Source organism: Brassica napus, chromosome A2, assembly GCF_020379485.1.
Source record: "Brassica napus cultivar Da-Ae chromosome A2, Da-Ae, whole genome shotgun sequence".
Classification (NCBI taxonomy): Eukaryota; Viridiplantae; Streptophyta; class Magnoliopsida; order Brassicales; family Brassicaceae; genus Brassica; species Brassica napus.
The window spans coordinates 22,282,466-22,304,424 of NC_063435.1; the positions used below are offsets into that span (position 1 = coordinate 22,282,466).

A 21,959-nucleotide genomic window follows, 5' to 3' on the forward strand; every position below is an offset into this window, starting at 1 on the left:
GCCGCTGTTCACGTAGAGGATGAACCAGTGATTGGAGAGTTTCACCAAGATCCAGATTCAGATTCATCTGGTGATGACGACTCGGAAACAGACTAGCGTCGACCTTTTTTTTTTTTTTTTTAAAGGAAAATTCCGAGGAAATTCCGAGGACAGATAGGTTTTCCTCGGAATTTCCTCGGAATAGATCTTCTCGATTGAAAACCCAAAGTTCCTCGGAATTTCCTCGGAATTTTCCGAGGGAATTCCGAGGAACTCTTTATGTTCGTCGGCATTTCCTCGGAAAATTCCGAGGAAATTCCGAGGAATTGGGGATTTGATTATAGATTCTTTTTCCTCGGAATCTCCTCGGTATATTCCGAGGAAATGCCGACGAACATAAGGATCTCCTCGGAATCTCCTCGGTATATTCCGAGGAAATTCCGAGGAACTTGGGGTTTTAAATCGAAAACAACGTTTTACGGATTGAATAACACGTATATAACCTTCATTAAGTGTCATAACCAGATTATGATGTTTGGAACTATGAACTTTGGTGTTTTATCCAATAACAAACACTTTTACGATTGCATGAACGAAAACCACACAACATAAGAGAAACACTTATACACTTTAATAAACGGTAAAGGGAATACTTACAATTATTTTTGAAATTGTGTTATTTCATGGTTTATGATCATCTATACAAAGAATCCTCAATGGTATGCATTATAATTGTATAAGAAATGAAATACGGCGAAAATAATCGATGTTTTAAAACCCCAAACCCTGGTTCCTCAGAAATTCCTCGGAGATTACCGAGGGTATTCCGAGGAATCCTGGTTCGTCGGAATATTTTCATTTAACCGGGTAAACCAAGCCGCCAAATATTTCAGGAAAATTGAATCAAAGAATTCCGAGGAAATTCCGACGGAAATATAAAATATTTCCGAAGAAATTCCGACGGATAGTTTCCGTCGGACGCCTCATAATATTAGGGCGAGCCCGATCTTCTTCCCCATTTCTCTCTTTCTCTCCGCGCCGCACAGCCTCTCCTCTCGCGATTTCCGGCGACTCCACCGTTCTCTCTCGCGTTTTTCCGGCGAATCTCCCCTAATCCTCCCCCATAATCATGTAAGAACCCTATCCCACTCTTTAGGTTAGATTTGTATGGTTTTTAAGTAGATTTGATGATTTTGGAATGAGATTTATAGATTTTGTTAGGGTGAATGGTAGATTTGTGTAAAATCAAGTTTTATTATGTATTTCACTTGATTTGAATTTTTTTTTTAGTTTTTATTAATTTTGTGGTTATAAAAATCGAATTTGAAATTATATATATATATTGAAAACGTTTTTTGTATATAAAATCTATTTTTTGCATTTTAAATTCATTTATATATTTATTAAACATTTTTAAAATCTATAAAACTTTTTTTAAGATTAAAAATCATTTATATAATATTTAAAAACATTTGTTTTGTGGTTATAAAATGTTTTATGTATTTTATATGTAAAATATAAATTTCTATATTTATTAAACATTTTTAATATTATGAAAACTATTTTTGTAATTATTTAACATTTTAAACATTTTTAAAACTATTTTTCGTAATTATTATGTTTTTGGGATTTATTTAAACTATTTTTAAAATTTTTAACTATTTTTTATTTATTAAAACTTTTTTTATTAATTATTAAACTATTTATATTTTTGTGATTAAAAACTATGTTTTTTAACTATTTTTTATTTAAACTGTTTTTTTAATTAAAATTATTAGAACTAATTTTTAAATATGTTTTTTTTTTTTTTATAGGTCTAATGATGATCAGATCCGGCCTCGCCAGCGTCGTAGCCGGGGTGGTATGGGGAGCCAGTCTCGGGGTTCTTCCAGCCATGTTCAGGATTCCGTTTCGCCCCACAGCTCATACCATACATCTCCCTCTCCATTACTCGCTCCTGCTGCTCCCGCTCCCGCTGCTGCACCCGCTCCTGGTCCCGCTGCTGCACCCGGTCCTCCGGGAGTGATGAGGGTTGCGGAGTTGGTTCGACAGCCCGGTCGTGACCATCTTCCCTATCTCACTGAGTATCCACATGGACATGGTCAAACATGGTAATTTAAACTTTTATTTTTTAAACTATTTTTTATTTAAACTATTTTTTTATTAATAATTTATTTTTTTATTAGGTTCAACCGATCCGGGAACGGGATCAGCGCATGGATCAACCGTATGATGTACTCGGCCCTCGACAGCGGACATCCGACTTTCACTCACTTCCCTGTCGAGAAGCAGCATCTGTGGTTTCGTCAGTTTGCGGTAAGTATTCTAATTTTTAAATTATATTTTTTATATTATTAAAACTATTTTTTGTAATTATTAAACTATTTTCTATATTTATTAGACATTTTAAATATTATTAAAACTTATTTTTGTAATTATTAAACTAATTAATATATTTATTAGACATTTTAAATATTATTAAAACTTATTTTTGTAATTATTAAACTATTTTTTTAATTATTAAACTATTTTTTATTTATTAAAACGACGATTTTTGTAATTATTAAACTATTATATTTTTGTGCTTAAAAACTATTTTTAAACTATTTCAGCAAGAATTCAACTGGAATTCCGATGATACGCTCTCTATCTATCACCATTTTGTCCATAAAATTATGGACAACTATGGGAAGCAGATGTACGAGTGGAAGAAGAAGTGGGAAGTAAACAAAGTAGTTTTTAATTTATTAACAATTTTTAATTTATTAAACTATTTTTAAAATTATTAAACTTTTTTTTTTTAAATTAAAAGGTCCCAAAGTCGATGAACGACACGGTCTGGAAGGAGTTGTGTGCGCATTGGGATAAAGAAGAGACGAAAAAAACTTCTTCCACCAACTCCAACAACCGCAGGAGCGACCGTAAAGGAAAGGGCATCTACAAGCATAACTTGGGTGCTCAATCTATTGCCACTCTGGCGGATCGCATGGTAAGCTCAACCGCTTTTTCTTCAATTATTTAAGTTTCAGAATTTTATTTTTTTGCATTTTCAAATTTCTAATGTTTGTCTAATTTATTTTTTTTCAAGGCGGAAGAAAATGAAGGCCACCCAGTTGATGATCTCGCCCTTATGAAAAGGGCGTATACCAACAAGAAGACCGGCCAGATTGATGATGGTCTTGTGAGGGACGTGGTCGACCTGGTCCAAACTCAGGTGTATGACGAAGTGTCTCAGCTTCAAACCGATGATGACGATTCGACGGCCTCGACCAACTTGTCTCGGGTTCGAATCAACGAAGAATCGGTAAGTTTTTTTTTTTAAAGTTCAATTTAATTATTTCTTGATTTTTATTTTATCATCAATTTAAATTATCTAAACTTGGTTATTTATATTTCAGTCGGTTCCAAAGAAAAAGGGACGTTTGGTCGGTTTGGGTCGTCGCTCCCGGTCGGCTGCTCCTTCTTCTGCACCACATGCGTATGTTGATCCAGAAGTTCTTACGGCTCAGCTGAAGGACAAGGATGATCGGATATCTGCGTTGGAGACCCAGATGGCAGCTCAACAGGCGGGCTATGAGACCCAGAAGAGGCTGAACGAGCAGATGATGGAGATGATGAAGAGGATGTACCCGAACGAGACGTTCCCGAACATTCAAGACCCGTAGTTTTTTTTTTTTCCAAAAACTCTGAATGTTTTATTTAAATTTGAATATTATCTACTATGTTTTATTTTATGTTTTATTCAATTTTAATTTTAAATTTTAAAAATTTTAATTTTTAAAAATAAAATTAATTTTTTAAAAAAATAAATTTTAAAAAAAAATAATTTTTTTCAAAATTCCGAGGGAATGGAGTTCCTCGGAAAATTCCGAGGAACTTTCTCCCCTCGGCAAATTCCGACGAACTTTAAGTTCCTCGGAATTTTCCGAGGGAAAAAGTTCCTCGGAATTTTCCGAGAAACTCCACTCCCTCGGAATTTTCCGAGGGAAGAAAGTTCCTCGGAAAAGTCCGAGGAACATTTGTTCCTCGGTATTTTCCGATAAACATTCCGAGGAATATTTCGTCGAAACTTCCGAGGATTGGACCATCGGAATTCCCTCGGTATTTTCCGAGGAACCTTCCGACGAACTTCGTGTCCTCGGAGTTTCCTCGGAATTTTGTTTCCTCGGAATTCCGTCGGAATTTTCCGACGGAATTCCGAGGAAGTATGAAATTCCGAGGAGATGTTTCCGAGGACTTGTTTCGTCGGTATGTCCTCGGAATAGCGTTATTCCGACGACATACCGACGATTTTTTCCCTCAGTATCCCGATGTTTTCTTGTAGTGCTCCCACAATTTTTTCTATCAATCAAAGAGTTTAAACAAATGTTTTAAGCGCTTAATAGGAAGAAACAACGAAGAATAAGGAAGATCGAAGAAACTATATCCCGAAGCAACATGACTCGAACAGTGTCTTTTGTCCTCTCTCTACTTAGCTCAAACATTTATGTATCCTAATAGGATTACGACATAATTTTCTTATCGCAACTTCCTTTAATGCTTTACTTTCTTTTATGCATTTGTTAATCAATAAACATAGCCGATGTTGCTTCTTGTGCGGTCTAAAACAAGGATGGGCCATGTGCAAGGAATTGGGCTAAGAAATTGAGCCTAATACCCACAAAAAAACTCTAAAATAAAATTTTAGTTATGATTTTATAAACTTAAAATCAATAATAGAAATATGGTTTTTCATAAATGAAAAAAAATCTGCACAATCGCGCAAATCTATATCTAATAATTTTTTTTTGTCAGCTTATCTAGTAATAACTTAAAACTATATCTCTGAAGTTAGAACATAAAATATATATTATTAGATTTAGAAATTATTTTAAAGCTTTATACTTAGTGTTTTAAAAGTTATTGATATAAATCTACAACAATAAAATCTAGCGCTGCAACATAAAAACTTACATCCTATATTTAAATTAAAGTGACAGCCTATACCAATCAATCCTTTTATCTTCCTAAATGATGCAGTGTGAAAACCAATTTATTAATGCATATCTTTTATTTTAAAAAATCATTTTTTTTTGTGATCTTCTTGAACTTTTAACAGCAAAACATTCTTCTATAGACTGAAAGTTTATATAACTAATTATGATTAATTGATTCCACGCAATACTTTTCATTTCCTGTGAACAACAAGGCAGCATTGCATGATTGATTTACTAATCTAACAGTCATAACTACTTTTAATTTCATTTACCACATGGTCAACACAATTACATACAATATCTTATGAACATTAAAATCCGAATCCATGCCTATCCATAAGACAGACCTTTAATTAATGTACATATGATTACATTTTTATATAAATAGAGACTATTAACTAATTAAAAAAAAACTACTCAAACTCTTCACTAATTCTTTACAGAAATATGAATCCTTCTCAGAAGCGACCAGTTGTCTATGCAGGTGATGTTGTTGTTGATCATGCTGCTGCAAATTCAGAACCTGTTGGAGTTTCTCTCGGAGAAGATCATGTTCCTACACCTCGTGAGAAAGTGCATGAGGTCTTGCGTGTTTTCAAAGAAGTGTTCACACAGTTGGATCGAGAGAAACAAGCTAGGCGCGGTGGAGATTTATACGAGGCGACATCTCGAATAGACCTCAAAACACAAGTTTTCTTAGAGAAAGAAGGCAAACATGTGAACACACCAAACAGAATTGGACAAGTTCCTGGAATCGAAGTTGGGGATGAGTTCCAGTACAAGGCTGAGCTTCGTGTCATCGGGCTTCATTTCAGGACCATGTCCGGGATCGACTATGTGGAAGTTGAAGGTGTGAAGTTGGCGACAAGCATCGTTTCGTCGGAAAGATATGATTTTGATGATAAGTTTGATGCTGATGTTGTGATATATACTGGTGAAGGAGGAAACGTGATTAACAAGGAAAAGAATGCTGAAGATCAGAAGATGATAAAGGGCAATTTAGCATTAGCTAACAGCATGAGGCATAAGAGGGAAGTGAGAGTGATACGTGGAGACGAGAGATGGGATGGTAAAGGGAAGCGTTATGTGTATGTTGGATTGTATTTAGTTGATAAGTACTGGTTGGAGAAAGGAGCTAGTGGTAAGAGTGTGTACAAGTTTAAGCTTTGTAGAATTCCTGGTCAACCTCCGCTAACTTGAGAACCATATTTGAAGGAACTATCAAATAAATGAAAAACTATAATGTATAACTAATAAATGAAAGTATTATTTAATAAACGGTTGATAATGAAGTATGTTCTTTTTTTCTTTTTCAAAGAGAGGAAAGCTGTATGTGCATCAGTGTGATGAGTTGGATTTGGTTCATTGGCAAGAGAGGTCATGGAGGTAAAGTTATAATTAAGAATAAGCATTCTAGGGTTCCTGGCCAGCCTTCCAGTAACTTGAGACATTATTGTGAGATGAAATTTTACGTACATAAATATTGGACCATATTTTTAAGAATACCAATAAAAATAGTTAGACGTCATGTTACTATTGTTAGGCATATTGCAAAATTGACGTAGTTTATAACTAATAACGTGTATTTTCTTATAGAAAAATCTTGGTAAATATAATAAAAACACGATGTTTATATACTAATTTTTTTAACTCTAACGCAATCAATTTAATGAGTTTACACTTTAACCTACTCACCTTTAATTCTTGCATTTTTCACATTTGTATTAGTGAAATTAAATTATTTTCATGCAACTACTGAATAATACAATCAAGTGAAAGGGGTTAGGGTTGCATCAAAAATAATGTGATCACTTCACTCGGCACCTTAATTTTATTTTTCAGTCCATATATACAATCTACTTAGAAAAATAGCTCACGGTGAACCACTCTCATTTAATACCTCCAACTACCATAGAGAAAGTAGAAGAAATAGCTTATGTCAATTATATTTGGCAGTGTCTTAAAACAGAACTAGATAATAATCCGCACATCCGTGCAGATATATTTATATTTTTAAATTAACTTTTAAAATATAAAATATGTTATAAAGAAATATATTTAATATCAATTTTATGTATATAATTTTTATTTTAAAAATTTTTATTTGTTGAAATTTGTTTGATGATATTGTACAAATCATATATTAATGAAGTATTTTTGTTTATTTATTTAAAATGCAACATCAATATTAATAGTTTAATTTTAAATATTAATTTTATATGAATTAATAAAAAAAGATTATTAGCTTCTTTGTTTAGAAATTTTTATTCTCGAAATGTTTTTATGTGAATAAATTTTTTTTTTATATTTTAAAATATTTTTTATTTAATATATTATATTTCAGTTTAATGTTTTTATTTTTACTAAAATATCAAACATAAAATGTTACAACCAATAAAATATTATTTATTTTGTTTTATATAAAAAATAATTTGATAATTTAAAAAGAATTAGGCTATACTATTTAATTTCAAAATTAGTTACTGAAATATATTAAATATGATCTATATTAAATATGATAAACAGTCAAACGATAATTACCTAATGACAATATATTTCTTTTTTCTTAGAAATGTTAATGTTTAGATGTATTTTTTTTTGTTAGGAAATATTATATATGAGTAGTTTTAGCATGTTTATTTAAATTTCTAATGAATGGTCTAACATAGACTTGTGTATGGCAAATAAAAAATAGGACTCTATTTTAATAGAGTAGATAAAGAAAAGAAAACCAACAACATCCCTTCTACAGAAAGACAAAACTGAAGTTGCTATGTTTTCAAACTAATTGTGATTAACTCCAGCTGTTACAAATGTGAAATGGGGAACTCATTATGATTGATTCGGAACTGGTAAAGGATACAATTAATTTCGGTAAATGACATACATAAACAAGTTATACTATACATATCAGTGTTGTTCTATTAAATCCACAACGTTTAAGAATAACTCGAGTTTATCAGCAGCTTCATAAACACTTCAGGAGAAGTCACCAATTCAGATTTTATGATACAATTTTTGGGCCTAAAAGTTAAGTTGAAATTTGGATATTCAACTAATTCAAAGAGGGATTATATTAAAGCTAAGAAGTGACTTAAAAGTCTTTTCAGAAACAGATTCCCTTCACAATGTGTACAAAGGACTAGGCATGTCCACTAAATGGAGTAGTAGAGAAGTAAATTCGTATCAGGAAGGGTCTGTTGAGTCAAAAATGTACATCCAATATAACTGACAAAGAAGCAAATTTGATGGACAAAACAAAGAAGAGATGATCATAGAGAAAGATATAGAGAGTTAACAGAGTAGAATACCCACAAAATGTGTAACGCCGTTTTGATTCCTGTGGTTACATATGTTGAGATGGTAGATGATACGGAGAAGCTGCTGATAGTGGTTATGTGGGAGAAGCTAAGGTGAGTTTTAGGATGAAACCGATGATGAGTCCGATGAGTCCAACCAAAGCTGCCAACTTCAAGGATAACCCGCTGTTACTCTGGTTTCTTCGTCTCTTGGCCATCTCCTGCAATGTCAATTTAAGAACGTGATGGGAGACTGTTAACGAAAACAGTTAGTTCACATAATTATTATTTTTAAATGACAGTGATTAATCAGCGATAGAATATCAAGGAAAAGTCTATGGAGGGATACCAATTCATGCTGCAGCTGTTGTGTTTGCTTAACAGCTGCATCTCGCTCTTCCTTCAGCCGCTGTATAGTCTGATCATACATATTGATGGTAAAGAAGTTAGAATGGGAATTAAAACAAGGGAAGAACTTAGTCTCTTTTAGACTATGATGTGGTGAGATTCTGTGAGTTACAGCTGTGGTACCTTTGCTCACACTATGAAGAAAGGTATATAACAGAGAGAAAAGAAAAAACAATATTTAAAGTATAAAAAATTTTCTGTATCTAAGTATCCCAAACAAGCCTCAAAACAACAAGTTTGAATACTAGACAGTCATGGATTGAAATGAAAGTGTATTATTAATACAGCTAAAAGGGGACTATTGATAAAGTGTCTGTTTGAGCAAGAGGTCCATTGGTATATTAGTATCACATAAAAGTCATCCTCTACTACAATGGCTTTGTGATGATCATAATTGGTTAGCACGCAAGCTAATAATGGGTGGGTGTGGTTGTTACTCACAGAGATGGTTTCAGAGCCGTTTCCATCACCATTGGTTGCTCCAGATTCAGAGGATCTTTGGGTTGTAGACGGGGAGATATACGAAACCTTGAGCTTACACTCTGTTAATGTTTTCCCACTGTCCTTGGTGAACTAAACACAAGCATGCAGTTTTGTTGTCAATTTCATTTTCCCATTAAAAAAGAGGAGAAATCATGATTCTGAATGAAGACTGGAACTTACAGTGTCTTGTGGAAGGTCATCAACATCAGTGTGTGGAGGTACAATGGTACTTTGAAGGAGAAACTTGTCTTTGCACTGCATATCTGGAGGATACTCCCTTTGCGCTTGTAGAGTAACTACCAATTTTAGAAGATGTTAATCAGTCCCATGTTTAAAATGGCAATGAGGGAAGGAGTTGTGAAGAATGAATGAGTGTAAAACCTCTAATGATGCAGGAGTCCCAAGGCTGAATGACACCAGTGTTGGGTCTTACAAAATACTTTTTAGGAGATGTTGTTTTCACCTGTATTTAGTCAAAAAAAGAAAGAAGTTAGGGAGGGAAGAATCATGATAAAGAAAGAAAGCAAATGAAGTTGACCTTGAAAGCAACATAGTCCTCAGTTTTGTTGGCAACTTTGAGATCACAGTAGCTCTGTTTCTCAAGTTCAACTGATACAATATCAAAACATATATATATATATATATATATTCTCATTCAATTTCATAGAATCACTTAAGAAAAGTCACCAGATGCTTACAAAGGAATTTGAGTTCATCAGGTACAATGGAGATGAGCTGGTTCTCGCCAACGCCAGACATTACACAGAATATCAACAAATCACTCGAAACCTATACACATCCAAATCCAATGGAGATGATTCCAGATTCTATTTTTTTTTTTTGAGAAAGTAAGAGCAACAAAGACGGGATCAAACCTGCAGAAAAGGAAAGGAAGGAAGAAAGGTGGTTATTTCTTTTCTCTTTCCCGCCGTAAATCGCTCTCCACCACTTACCAAATTTCACCTTCGATAATTGGGAAGAGAGAGCCAAAGCGCTTCGTGGAGCAGAGTTCCTCCGGCGTCGTCTCCGGGAGAGAGAGGAGGGGAGGAAAATGTGACACGTGTTAAACAGTTGAAGAGGAGAGAAAAAGGTACAGCGACAGGCTGGAAGTAAAAGGCCAATGACGTTGCAGTTAATTATTGGCAGTTATTTATTATAGAGCCTAACTGTTATAATAGGTGGTAGGCCCCATTTCTCTTTCTCTTTTCATTAATTTATTTATTTCCGTGTCCGTTAATGATTAATGTTTGTAGTGATTTTGCATCGGACGTTAAAGATTTATTAAATCGAGATAGTCGAATCATGAGTAAGATAATAGAAACAGCAGTTGGAGTTAGGAATTAGAGACAAGAAAATACATTTGTTTCTCAGTCATTGTTCAATAAGAACTATTCTAACTAAGACAGTTTGAATTGTAACGTTTGAAAATTGAATTAGCAGTAACGTAGTAATTTTTCTAATATAGTAATCTTTGATAGTTGCACAATCCAGACAAAACGTTTAATGAGAATTACACATTACTTCATTGCATATTGATTTACTTTTCTCAAAGTCTGTAATACATGAAGAGAAATGAAATCCAAAAGACAAAAAAAACAATTATTACAAGAGGAGGGAAGAGAGACATAGTATGTAAGAGGAAGAGATTTAGCTACCTTTGAAGGTTGAAGAGAGAACAAGACAGGTTGGGTTTTTGGTGTTCATTTAAAAGTAGAGAGACCAGCAATTCTGTCTCTGAGATTGTAAAGTCTTGCTCTTCTCACTTACCTGTGACTCACCACTTTTATCTCCTTAATGTTGGGAGAGTATCTGTTTCAAATCAAAAACACATCATATACACATATTCTTAAGCCCCATTTCATTGTAGATTCAGACCAATGATACTACAACGTTCACGGAGACTAGTATGTTATGATGACGGCTAAACTCTAGAGTGATCAAGACTATGTTTGATGCTGATAGGTTTTAGCTATTTAGAACTTCTCAACAATGTAATACTTCCTTTATTATCAATGAGACACCGATAACAGCTTTGTGTATGGATACTAAGCTATGCTCTCATGGCGACAAGCTTGGATCATCAGTCTTAAAGAGACTGTGGTGTAAGGACTCATGGCATCTCTAAAAAACAACATCAAAGTATAATCCTCAACATCACTCGAGCTCCACTCTTAAACCGTCTTCTTTCTGTTTCAGAGATCCTAACTACATAGCCTCTGAATCATTCCAAGCCTCTTTTTGTTCACGTTAACAGTTCATTTGGCTTCTTCATTTTAAGTACCTATCAGATGCACTATTCTGTAACAGTCCTTCATTAGCACACTTGAAGTATCAAACGAAGATAGCTGATGATGGTATTTATGATACGATTCAAAATCAAAACTCTACTTTATTGTTCAAGTAAAGAAGAGCATGATGACCCTATAGAGTTTGCTTTATATTAGTCTCTACACCTTAATCACTCCCAAAGCCAAAAGGCTCAAAACAACCAAATGGTCAAAGACCCTTAACTCTGATCTCACCTACTCCTAACTTATATGATTAACAAAGAAAATGGAATGAATAATAAACTATAAAATAAAAAAAAAAAACTTATATGATTAACAGAGTTAGTAATTAGCTAGAAAGAAGGAACTTACATATGAAAGACAATTTCAACACCAATGCCTGCAGTGATTCTCCGGATACGAATTGTAGTGTGAATGCCAGTTTTGCCTAGACATCACTATACCTTTGTAGATGGATAGCCTACGTCTTTTCTTAGGAACTTCATGTAAATATCAAACCCACCACCAATTCAAACCAAATCTTGCAGCTTGGTGGCAATGTAAGAGTAGGGTCAATTGACCCCATTTTTTTTTTTTAAATACTTGTTTTTATTTAAAGAAAATTTTTATTTACCCCACTAGATATAAAAATATGACCCCACTAAATTTTTTTAATCCTAGTATAAAAAGTTTCAGGTTCCATCACCGAACCTTTATAAAATTATATATAACATGTGGTAAAATCTCCCAAATCTAACCTATACTAAAAGGGTTATATGCTCAATGGAGAGCAAGTCCACGTCACTTTAAAAAATCCACCAATAATATTGTGCCAACTGCCAAGTTACTTTCGTCTAATTTCAATTAACGAATGGACTACAGATAGTGACCATTTATTCCAAATATGAACTTTAAATATTTTTGGCCCAACAAATTGTTGTCTTCAGAACCACCATTCGTTTCTTATCGTTTTCTATGGCCTCCCCATCCACTCGGCATTACTCTCCCCTTTCACCTCCTCCATAACATAGGTGTCCCATTTTCATGATTCATAAAAGCTCTATCATTCACTGCACAATTGGACAATTAATGTCCATTTAACTTTTCCGCTTCCCTTAAAATTACATCTACATAACATATAAACACTTTAAGAAGAGAGCATGGAATTGCAATTCATATGTAGATTACGAGCTGAATCGAAACCATCACCAAAGATAAACCATTCATGATGAGCTGTTCTCTGATGCTAACTACAAGGAGATTGAAGAGGAAGAAGGCTCCGACAAGGACGATGATTCCGATGGAAGACCACAGGGAACTCAATCCAGGTTTGCTACTGATGGATGCAACGCATTCCAAATCGCTTTCAAAGCTTCCATGAAGAGTAAATGAGAGGATGCAATGGTGAGCTCTCATTCTATTTACCATAGAAAAACCTTTGACCTTAATTCTGATAGGATGGTATAGAATGATAGTCTTGGTTTTGCGTGAAACAAGCAGAGGAGAGGCTAAAGAGGAAGCTGAAAACAAGCCCAAAGGGTCAAGCCAGAAAGGCAAAACATTTGGTATTACATTGGTCTCACTCACTCACCAACCTTTTATGCGCGCATTGTTCTTTTGATTATAATTCAGTGAAACAATGTGTTAAGGTTGCTGAGAAAGGACATGTTAAACCTGCAAACTATTTAGATTCACATCAGAAGATTCTTATAGGTATTGCCACTAAAGGAGGTATGCTTTCCTCAGTGCTGAATTCAGGTTAGCTATCTCTTTCGGATTGTTTGGTGTTTTTAATTTCAGATCTGACTCAGTTTCTTCCACGAAGTCCTGAAACAACTGTTGCCAAGCTTATTGATACTTTATATTTGTTTATCGTTATCATTCCAGTGGCTAACTGTCAGAGACAAGCAGAGGAGAGGCTAAAGAGATCTGTAGTGATGGTCCAAGCCACGTTCATGTCTAAGCAAGCCCAAGAAAATTACAGGAGGATGAAGCTCACTCATGAAGAAGCTCAGGTAAAATTATGTCTTGCTTTTTTTTTTCATGTTCAGAGCCTCTCAATTTAGAAAGACGGACTCTAAACGATACTATAATAAATGGAGAGTTTCTGTTGATGGTGTGATTCAACTGGAGTATGAGTGCTTGCAAGATATTTGATCAAAATGGTGGCTACGGATAAGTAAGAGATGTTGATCTAAAAATTATGTGAACGGAAAAGGATACTTTCCACCTTCAAAACTGTCTTTCTTGTGTGTTATGTGATATCTTATACTTCAAAATTTAGGACAAACAAGTCGTCATTTCTACGCTGGTGGAAAGGAGTCATCTCAGGTTTCATAGAGGAGAAAAAGCCTAACAGATGATGAAGTAATCATTCGGAACAAGTAAGATATCTTCTTTTGTAACCTTGGGATTATATTGATCTATAGAGTTCCTTAATCCGTACAAGTGCGAAACGTTTTTATACATTTGTTGTATTGTAGAGTTGTGAAGGAAATAATTGAAGACGCAAGTACATTACAAAACAGGGAAAGATTTCTCATACTATCATGAGAGAAGAATCAAACCTTTCGTCAATCCTTCAAGAAGTTCGTGGGACCCGTTGATTTCATGTAAGTGAAACTTTAGAACTGGCTGCACCTTTATTTTATATTATGTTTGCTGATTGTTATAATTCTATCACAGATGGTTCTTTTGACCTCCAGTTACTCCTTTGTCAAGTCATTAAGCTTAAGGAACAAAACACCACATAACCTCCTAAAGCTGCTTAGACCAGTGGAATAATGATAAGTTCTTCGCTTAGAACAATTGGAAGGCATGGGATGCTTTTCTTAAAGCAGTCTGAGAGCCGCCGGGTAATTATAGAGACTATTCATTCTGCTGCTTTTGCTGAGAAGAAAGTTAGTGCTGCCTATAATATCTCAGAGCTGAGCCATAATCTTATTTTGAAATACGAGTTGATATTGTTAAATAAGAGTTGATAAGGAGCTCACAATCATATTCTTTCCAGCCCAAAATCAGCTTCTCATTCGAGACAATTAGGTAGCCAGTCATTAGGTTCTATGCAAATTGTAAAAAAGCGAAGAATACTATAAAGATGCATTGTGAGTTCAGATAGACAAGATTTTTGGGTTCGAGTTCTTATTACGTCTGATGATGCTAATGTCTTTGATCGGTAAACAATAGACATCTGTGTCCTGAAAGCATTAGACGGAGAGACAGAGCTTTAAGTGTCATCGCACTATGGCAAGCACGGAACAGAGTTTCAATATAATTACAAAGCCTAACTAACCTTTATGGGGATAACTACCGGGTGATAAACGGGATATGAGCTTGAGCTTCCCACCTTAGATTGTCAGATTCATTGGGAAACTGGAAGATGTCTTTGTTATTTTCAAAAGTAACTGAATTTCATCAGACATATATTTTTGGCCATCTCCTATTCCATTTTTTTTATTTTGACATATACATAAAAATTTGTACGTTATAGAACTTGGTTGAGTTGCTCAGTTTGCAATTCATATATCTATTGATAATTTGAGATGTCTCAACAAACGTATGATTTTATGTTTAAAATTAACTTCTAAATTTTATTGTACATATTGATAAGTTTCTTGGGCTTCAACTTAGAATCAATTGGCGGTAAATGGAATAACCCAAGTCTTTTATATATTACTCGAGTCATCTCTCCAACACATAATTTAGATATCAAAAGATTAAATATGTAACACATTTATAATGCCAAAAATAAAACAAATGTATGAAATAGCTTCCTATTACTTCATCTGTATGCCAAAAGAAGAGACTAAATAAAAAAAATAAAGTATCATTTATTGGAACAACAAGATTCAAGATATTCTATCACTTATAAACAATCTGTTAAATAATTTTCATAACATACAATAACTCATAGATTCCCTTTGAATTCATAATTCATAGTCACAAAAACAAATTCAAGAAATAATGAAATAATGAAATATACCTTCTACAATACAATTAGATGAAATCTAAAAATATAGTAGAAAGGTAAAAATAAAACTAAACCAAAACTAATCAAACGTTAAAGTCAATAGATTAATAAGAAAGCAATATTAAATTTAAGGGAAATCAATCACATAAACTTATAAAAAATCTTATATCACTTTAATGTAATTAAAAATGAATATCAGTTAAATAATAAATAACTCAACTGTTACATTTTTAAAATCGATCACTATTCATATTACTGAAAATTTTCTTAATAATGTGAGCATAATAAACAATATAAAGCTGAAATAAAACACCCACTTTACGTATGAAAAAAAGTAAAATAAAAAAAAAAAATTTTCGTTCCTTAAAATTTAATTATTTTAATCTTAAGTGAATTACAATTTTTAAGGTTTAACAATAATTTCATTATTTAAACAAAAAAATAACAATTTCATGACTTATGAAATTATATGCCATATACTTTGTTAAACTTCTAAACAGGGCAATATATTTTTAAAATTCTCGAGTCTTCAATGAATTTTATTATATATACACTCAGGTGTGCTAGCTTCACAAAAAAAAAAAACGATTACTTTTACTAAGAGTTAATGTTGGTTTATATACTGATAATTTTTGTTTGCAAAATTTGGATTTCTTAAAAAAATTATTAGATTTAGTAAAATAATACGAAAAATGTATTAAAATATTTTTTTAGTATAATCAAAACTAAAAAAACTATGAGCAAGTATTGCATCATGGTCAAAAACGAGTCTTGATCAATGATAAAATCATATATAGTTTGCTAAATTTTCACATTTGAAAGTCTCAGACATCCATCACAAACAGAGCCTTAAATCTTTCTCCTCTCCCCTACTCTCACTCGAATACAAATGACAAACTGATAAACTATTAACTTTCACAAAACAAAATTGGAGGCGAAGCCAAATGCAAGTTTCTTTCTCAAGTGATCCCTTAACAGTGACAATGAATGTGAACAAAGAACCAGACATAGCGAACATAACCAATATTCTATTCTTGATCTCTTTAACTTTCAATTTTGCAAAAGTCGTTGGGTTTTTTGGCAAGTCTAATTGGCCAAAGCTGCTATTTGGGTATAGCAAATCCTCCTCTTCTCCCGACAACTCATTTCATACTATATAACTTTAACCAACTTCCATCAAGATTATTTGAGTGGTTTGTTCCGAGCATGAAGTTTTTAACAAAATGTCTGGTGTATATACACATGTTTTAGAATTTAAATTTGCGATGTAGGAATAAGAAAATAAATAAAAGCAAATAATTTCTTTTACATTTATATACTCAAATTTGAGAAAATTTAATATATAAGTAAAAACCCGGGCGTAGCCCGGGAAAATCCCTAGTTTTTTTAAAGACTCTATAATTAATGTTGTTAATAAAAGAAATTTTATTCAATTTATATTTTTTAAACATACACACAACTTTTTGAATACATGTTAATATCAATGAGAAAATCTTCACACAATAGTAAAAACAAGAAATATGCATATGGTCATGATACTACGTAGTGAAGGATTGAAATACATATAAGATCCCGAGACACATGAAGGTTTAATACTAGGATCGCAATAACTCGTCACCTTGCACGTCTAAGCATAATTACTTGTTTTTAAGTTGTCTATTTTAGCTTTACGATTCAATGAGAACATTGGTACTGAGTGCACTATTCATTTTATTGGTAGGTAAAAAAAAACAGATAATCTGAAACGAATTGACCCAAAAAATTAATTTGAATCAAATCGAGCCTAATCCGACATAAATACTCAAGTTGGTCATATTCTAGGGTATTTCAAGCTTTTGAGTTTTACTCTAACCAAATCCAAGACAGATTGGATATCTAAAAAAGATAAAGTTAAAAAAAAATGCACTGCAAGATAATTTGTTTTGTAATAAATATTATATATTACTTCAACCCGGTTAAACATGAATTTTAGATCCGGTTACAAGCTCATTTTGAACAAAATTTCCAAATACAATCTAAAACACTGCAATAAAACTTCATGTACTCCAACAATATTTTCCGAGAAAAAGAGTCGTTGGAAAAGTTTAGACAAGTTATTAATTAGGTGTTTTTGTTGGTATTTCCACGAAATGTTTTGACAAAACTGATCTTTTGGTATTTCCTCAGAAAATTTCTTTGAAATATTCTGATCAATTTGATTTTTCAGCTTTTTCTCAAAAATGTTTGTCAGAATTTGCTCAAAAAGCCATGATTGTCGGAAGTTTCTCAAAATTTACCGACTATTGAACATTGTCGTAAAAAAAATCAGAAAACATGACTGAGATCGTCGGTTTATTGTTGGAATCTGAAATTATGTTTGCCGCCTTGATATATAAAACTCTTGAACTCCCCTTTGAAATTTAGTATTTTTTGTTTCTGAGAAAATAACCGATGAACATGTTTCTCAGTAAATTTTACTATATGAAAATGTAAGCCGCATGAGTTTACCATTCTAACTTCATCTCTTTTCAAGTTTGTTTTTTGAAAAAAAGGTTAACGCCATGTCTATTAATGACGTAGACCTAACTCCGGGTGGAGGTATAACCCACGGATAGACCCTCTCCTGCACATTCAAATGAGCCGAAAGCAATAGCGCATATCAGTGTGGCCAGCGGGGTTTGAACCATGGTTCACCTTACTGGGATTATTTCCCTCAAGCGCCACTGGAGTACCACTACTGATTCTCTTTTCGAGTTTTTGGGTGACTAATCTCTCTTTTTCAGCCCATAATCTATTGAACATGGTAGCAACTGGTAAAGAGCGTGTATAGTCTCGTTAAGACGAATATGTATCTAGTTTTTGGTTTTTGATTTTGTAAAAACTATTTTTTTACCAATCAAGATTTAAAAAAAAATAGATTCCCTAAGAAATAGGAAAACCATATTTTGTGTTAACTACCTATTTTCAAGCAAAAACCAAAACCCATATTTTCTTGGTTTTCTAAACTATGTACGTCAGTACGTGGGTTTTGTATACCTTTTTATTTCTTATTAAAATATTTCTATATTTATGTGTTAATACAAGAAAATATTAATAAGAAAGGATTAAAGTGATGAAAAGTAATTATTCCAAATCACTAAATTTAAAGAAAATATTTTACATTTAGAATCTAATATGAAAAATATAAAATAATTGTATACAAAGGAATAAATTAACATAATTATTTATTTTTAATTTCAAAATAAACCAATGTAAATATTTTTACTTATAATATGTAGATATTTATTTTTCATTTATTAAACTAAAAGATTTCCTATATTTATTAAACAACACTTTAAAATCGAACTATTGATATTTATTTATATATTTGAATTTCCTAAATTTATATACTTCTACCACAATTTTTAAAATGTAATTAATTTTTATTTAGTTTGTTTACAAAAATAATTATTAGTTGTGTATTCTCATATAATATATACGAATGTAGGTTCATTTATTTATATCCGGTCAAGAGAAGCAATAAAATTATTTTATTATTTTAAACATTTTCTAATATAAAATAAATTTATCTTAATGATGTAATATTTATTATATTTATAGTATGTAGAATTTTATTATTAGTATTTAATAAATTCCAGCTTCAAACAAAAATAATAAATCACTATACTTTAAACAAAAATAATAAAACAAATATTTATTGTTTTTAGTTTTGTAAAAAATAAAAAAAAAAAAAAATAACGATAAAAATCTATGAATAAAAATTATTTTAACATTTAATCACAGTTTTTTTTTTAAATAACTTTATTAAACAAATTTATGTGTGCTTTGATAACAGTATTTTATATTTTACTATTTTCAAAATAAATATTTTACTATGAATAATATTTTCATTCTATTAGTTTTAAAAGAAAATCAAAAACTAAAAACAAAAATCTAAAACATTCATTCATGTTTTTTTAAAAACCAAAATTTACTGTAAAATTTAAAATCAAAAACTAAAATCTAAAAACTAGAAACTAAAATCTAAAAAACTAAGAAAACAATTATGGACTCTATCATTGAGTTTCTCGAGGTAGTATTTGTTTTTTTATCGAGGGTTTTCTATTCGACTATACCTTTGAGTCTCCATGGTTCTTATATTTCTTTATTTGTGTAAATCACTGTTTCGTGCTATATTAATTAAAATTAGATTTAAGCTTTGTGGTGGCAATAGAATTTGATGTTGTTTATTCAAGTCGTCAGGTTCACGTTAGAATTGACTTACACCCCAAGGGATGAAAAAAACCAAATATTTAATTTTTATCATAATACCAAAAAAATAAATAAAGCAAATGTTTACATCTTTCTTTGTCTGTAATATTCGTAGAATTATTAAAATGTATATTTTTTTCTTCAAAAAGCTTAATAATCATAAAGTATGATTAGTGAGATTCGAAACCTAAAAATAGTTTTCCTCCGTCCGAGTGTATAGAATCGAGAAAAAAAATAACAAAAAGGAGAAGGAAAGAGTGATTGATTCTTTGTCATCCACGCATCTCTCTCTGTCTCTCTTGGTTTGGCTTTGCCAAGTCAGCATTCAAACATCTCAAAGCAAATTTTCCCAAAGCAATTCCTTCAGCCGAAGGAGAAATAAATAAATATAATTTAACAAAAACATTCAGTCTCTATCTCTCTCTCTCAGATCGCTGACATTACTATCGTCATATTCTCGTTTGATACGTTGTGGGAGATCGATCTAGATACGATACTTCGCCATGAATCCTGAGTAGTAAGATGCATCATGATTTTGATGTTATTTCTATGATTTAGCCTCTCTCTCTTCCATGTGTTGGGTGGTTTAGTTTTGTTTTTGATTTTGCTTTTGGATCTATGTTTGTTGGTTACTCAAAGGAATCTACCCAAAATTTTCCTCGTTTATTTTGTCTGATCATCGATTTGGATCGGCAAATAGGTTAGATCTACTAGGGGTAGCTGACTGAGATCTCTGCACTCTCTGTTGATCACTTCAATAGTTTAAACCGTTGATCTCTCTCTTGCTCGAACCAATTCAGTTCACTGATGATGTTTTAACCGTTCCTGTCTTAATCCTTTTTTGTTATTTATTTAAAAATGATTGCAGTGACTATCTGTTCAAGCTTTTGCTTATCGGTGATTCTGGTGTCGGAAAATCGTGCTTGCTTCTAAGATTTGCTGTAAGTAACTCTCGTTTCTTTTCTCAGCTGAAGAATTATTCATCATCTTTAGTAATTGCCTTTTTAACATTGAATACAAATAAATCTATCTATAATAGGTTCTTGAAAATCACATCTTGTTTGTCAAAAATATCAGCTTAGTTCTCTGTTTACACTATATGGTATGGTTGTTACTCTCTTGTGTGTTATAATTTGGTATCTTGAATTTCTGTGTGTGCAGGATGATTCTTACCTTGATAGCTATATCAGTACCATTGGTGTTGACTTTGTAAGCATCCTCTTGCAATCATCACCTGTTTGTTAATATATGCAGAACACGGAAAAACAAAAAGAAAAGTATTAATCTTTTTACAAATTGTGTATTGTAGAAAATCCGCACAGTGGAACAGGACGGAAAGACAATCAAACTCCAGATCGTAAGTGTGTTCTTTAGCTCCATTAGCCAACATATATATATATATATATATATATATATTAATATATATATATTCAGTTTAAATTTTTGGAATGAGCATATATTAACTCTTGTTTTGGTAATCGTTGTGTGTAGTGGGACACAGCAGGTCAAGAACGTTTCAGGACAATCACCAGCAGCTACTACAGAGGAGCTCATGGCATCATTGTATGCACTCCACTCTCACAAGACCAATCATCTTTTTCTTAATTCACATCCATTCGCTCACAGTTGACTTTTCCTTGGCAGGTCACCTATGATGTCACTGACCAAGAGAGCTTCAACAACGTCAAGCAATGGCTCAATGAAATCGACCGTTACGCTAGTGAGAATGTGAACAAGCTACTGGTTGGAAACAAAAACGATCTCACATCACAGAAGGTTGTATCCACTGAGACAGCTCAGGTAAATATACAAACCAACTGGTCTCTTTTTACTGTGAACCTTGTCGAAACACACAATAACATTGTCATCTTCTCCTCCTACAGGCTTTTGCAGATGAACTGGGGATCCCTTTCTTGGAAACAAGTGCTAAAAATGCTACCAATGTTGAAGAAGCTTTCATGGCCATGACTGCTGCCATTAAGACCAGGTCTGTATTAAGTTCTACTTGTGTTCCTTAAACTCTTTTACTTCCGTACTTAACCGTCGTTGTTCTTGTCTGCAGAATGGCTAGCCAACCATCTGGAGGAGCCAAACCACCGACGGTCCAGATTCGCGGACAGCCAGTGAACCAGCAATCAGGCTGTTGCTCATCTTGATTCCATTTGTCTCAAAAGGTCTCTTTGGATCTTTATAATCATTTGTTTGCATCGCATGTAAGACTCCAATTGCCAACTCGTTCAATTGAATCCTTCATTTTCCTTCATTTTATAGCTTTGCTATTCTTTTCTCATGTATTTCAAAGTTTGAAACTCTCATATATTCTATAGTAATTCTAATTCTTCCATTC

The 21,959-nt window shown here is 32.7% G+C and overlaps 4 protein-coding genes across 8 annotated transcripts; 3 read left to right on the top strand and 1 right to left on the bottom strand.

Moving 5' to 3' along the window:
• The first annotated feature begins 5,384 nt into the window (after positions 1–5,384).
• On the top strand, positions 5,385–6,233 carry LOC106424073 (YDG domain-containing protein At5g47150-like). The gene has a single exon (XM_013864818.3). It carries the CDS (start codon positions 5,403–5,405, stop codon positions 6,153–6,155), a length of 753 nt encoding a protein of 250 aa, XP_013720272.2. The 5' UTR covers positions 5,385–5,402; the 3' UTR covers positions 6,156–6,233.
• Positions 6,234–8,031: 1,798 nt separating this feature from the next.
• On the bottom strand, positions 8,032–10,275 carry LOC106400663 (vesicle-associated protein 2-1). The gene is made up of 8 exons (XM_013841032.3): positions 10,021–10,275; positions 9,844–9,934; positions 9,684–9,754; positions 9,527–9,608; positions 9,326–9,441; positions 9,104–9,235; positions 8,604–8,672; positions 8,032–8,475 (listed from the first exon to the last, which is right to left on the bottom strand). Exons 2-8 carry the CDS (start codon positions 9,902–9,904, stop codon positions 8,350–8,352), a joined length of 657 nt encoding a protein of 218 aa, XP_013696486.1. The 5' UTR covers positions 9,905–9,934; positions 10,021–10,275; the 3' UTR covers positions 8,032–8,349.
• Positions 10,276–12,348: 2,073 nt separating this feature from the next.
• LOC125589248 lies at positions 12,349–14,552 on the top strand. 5 transcript variants are annotated; one of them, XM_048761779.1, is made up of 7 exons: positions 12,359–12,816; positions 12,910–12,977; positions 13,062–13,170; positions 13,300–13,427; positions 13,697–13,796; positions 13,896–14,024; positions 14,098–14,552. In XM_048761779.1, the coding sequence occupies exons 1-5, from the start codon at positions 12,801–12,803 to the stop codon at positions 13,766–13,768; spliced, it is 393 nt and encodes a 130-aa protein (XP_048617736.1). In that variant the 5' UTR covers positions 12,359–12,800; the 3' UTR covers positions 13,769–13,796; positions 13,896–14,024; positions 14,098–14,552. The 5 variants fall into 5 exon arrangements, 4 of the variants coding, with proteins under 4 accessions (XP_048617734.1, XP_048617735.1, XP_048617736.1 ...); XR_007325423.1 differs by having other exon boundaries at positions 12,362–12,816; positions 12,913–12,977; positions 13,300–13,591; XM_048761783.1 differs by having other exon boundaries at positions 12,364–12,816; positions 12,913–12,977.
• Positions 14,553–19,842: 5,290 nt separating this feature from the next.
• Positions 19,843–21,956, top strand: LOC106400702 (ras-related protein RABD2b). The gene is made up of 8 exons (XM_013841076.3): positions 19,843–20,129; positions 20,481–20,553; positions 20,774–20,821; positions 20,922–20,969; positions 21,104–21,175; positions 21,257–21,412; positions 21,496–21,599; positions 21,675–21,956. The coding sequence occupies exons 1-8, from the start codon at positions 20,116–20,118 to the stop codon at positions 21,766–21,768; spliced, it is 609 nt and encodes a 202-aa protein (XP_013696530.1). The 5' UTR covers positions 19,843–20,115; the 3' UTR covers positions 21,769–21,956.
• The last annotated feature ends 3 nt before the right edge of the window (positions 21,957–21,959 follow it).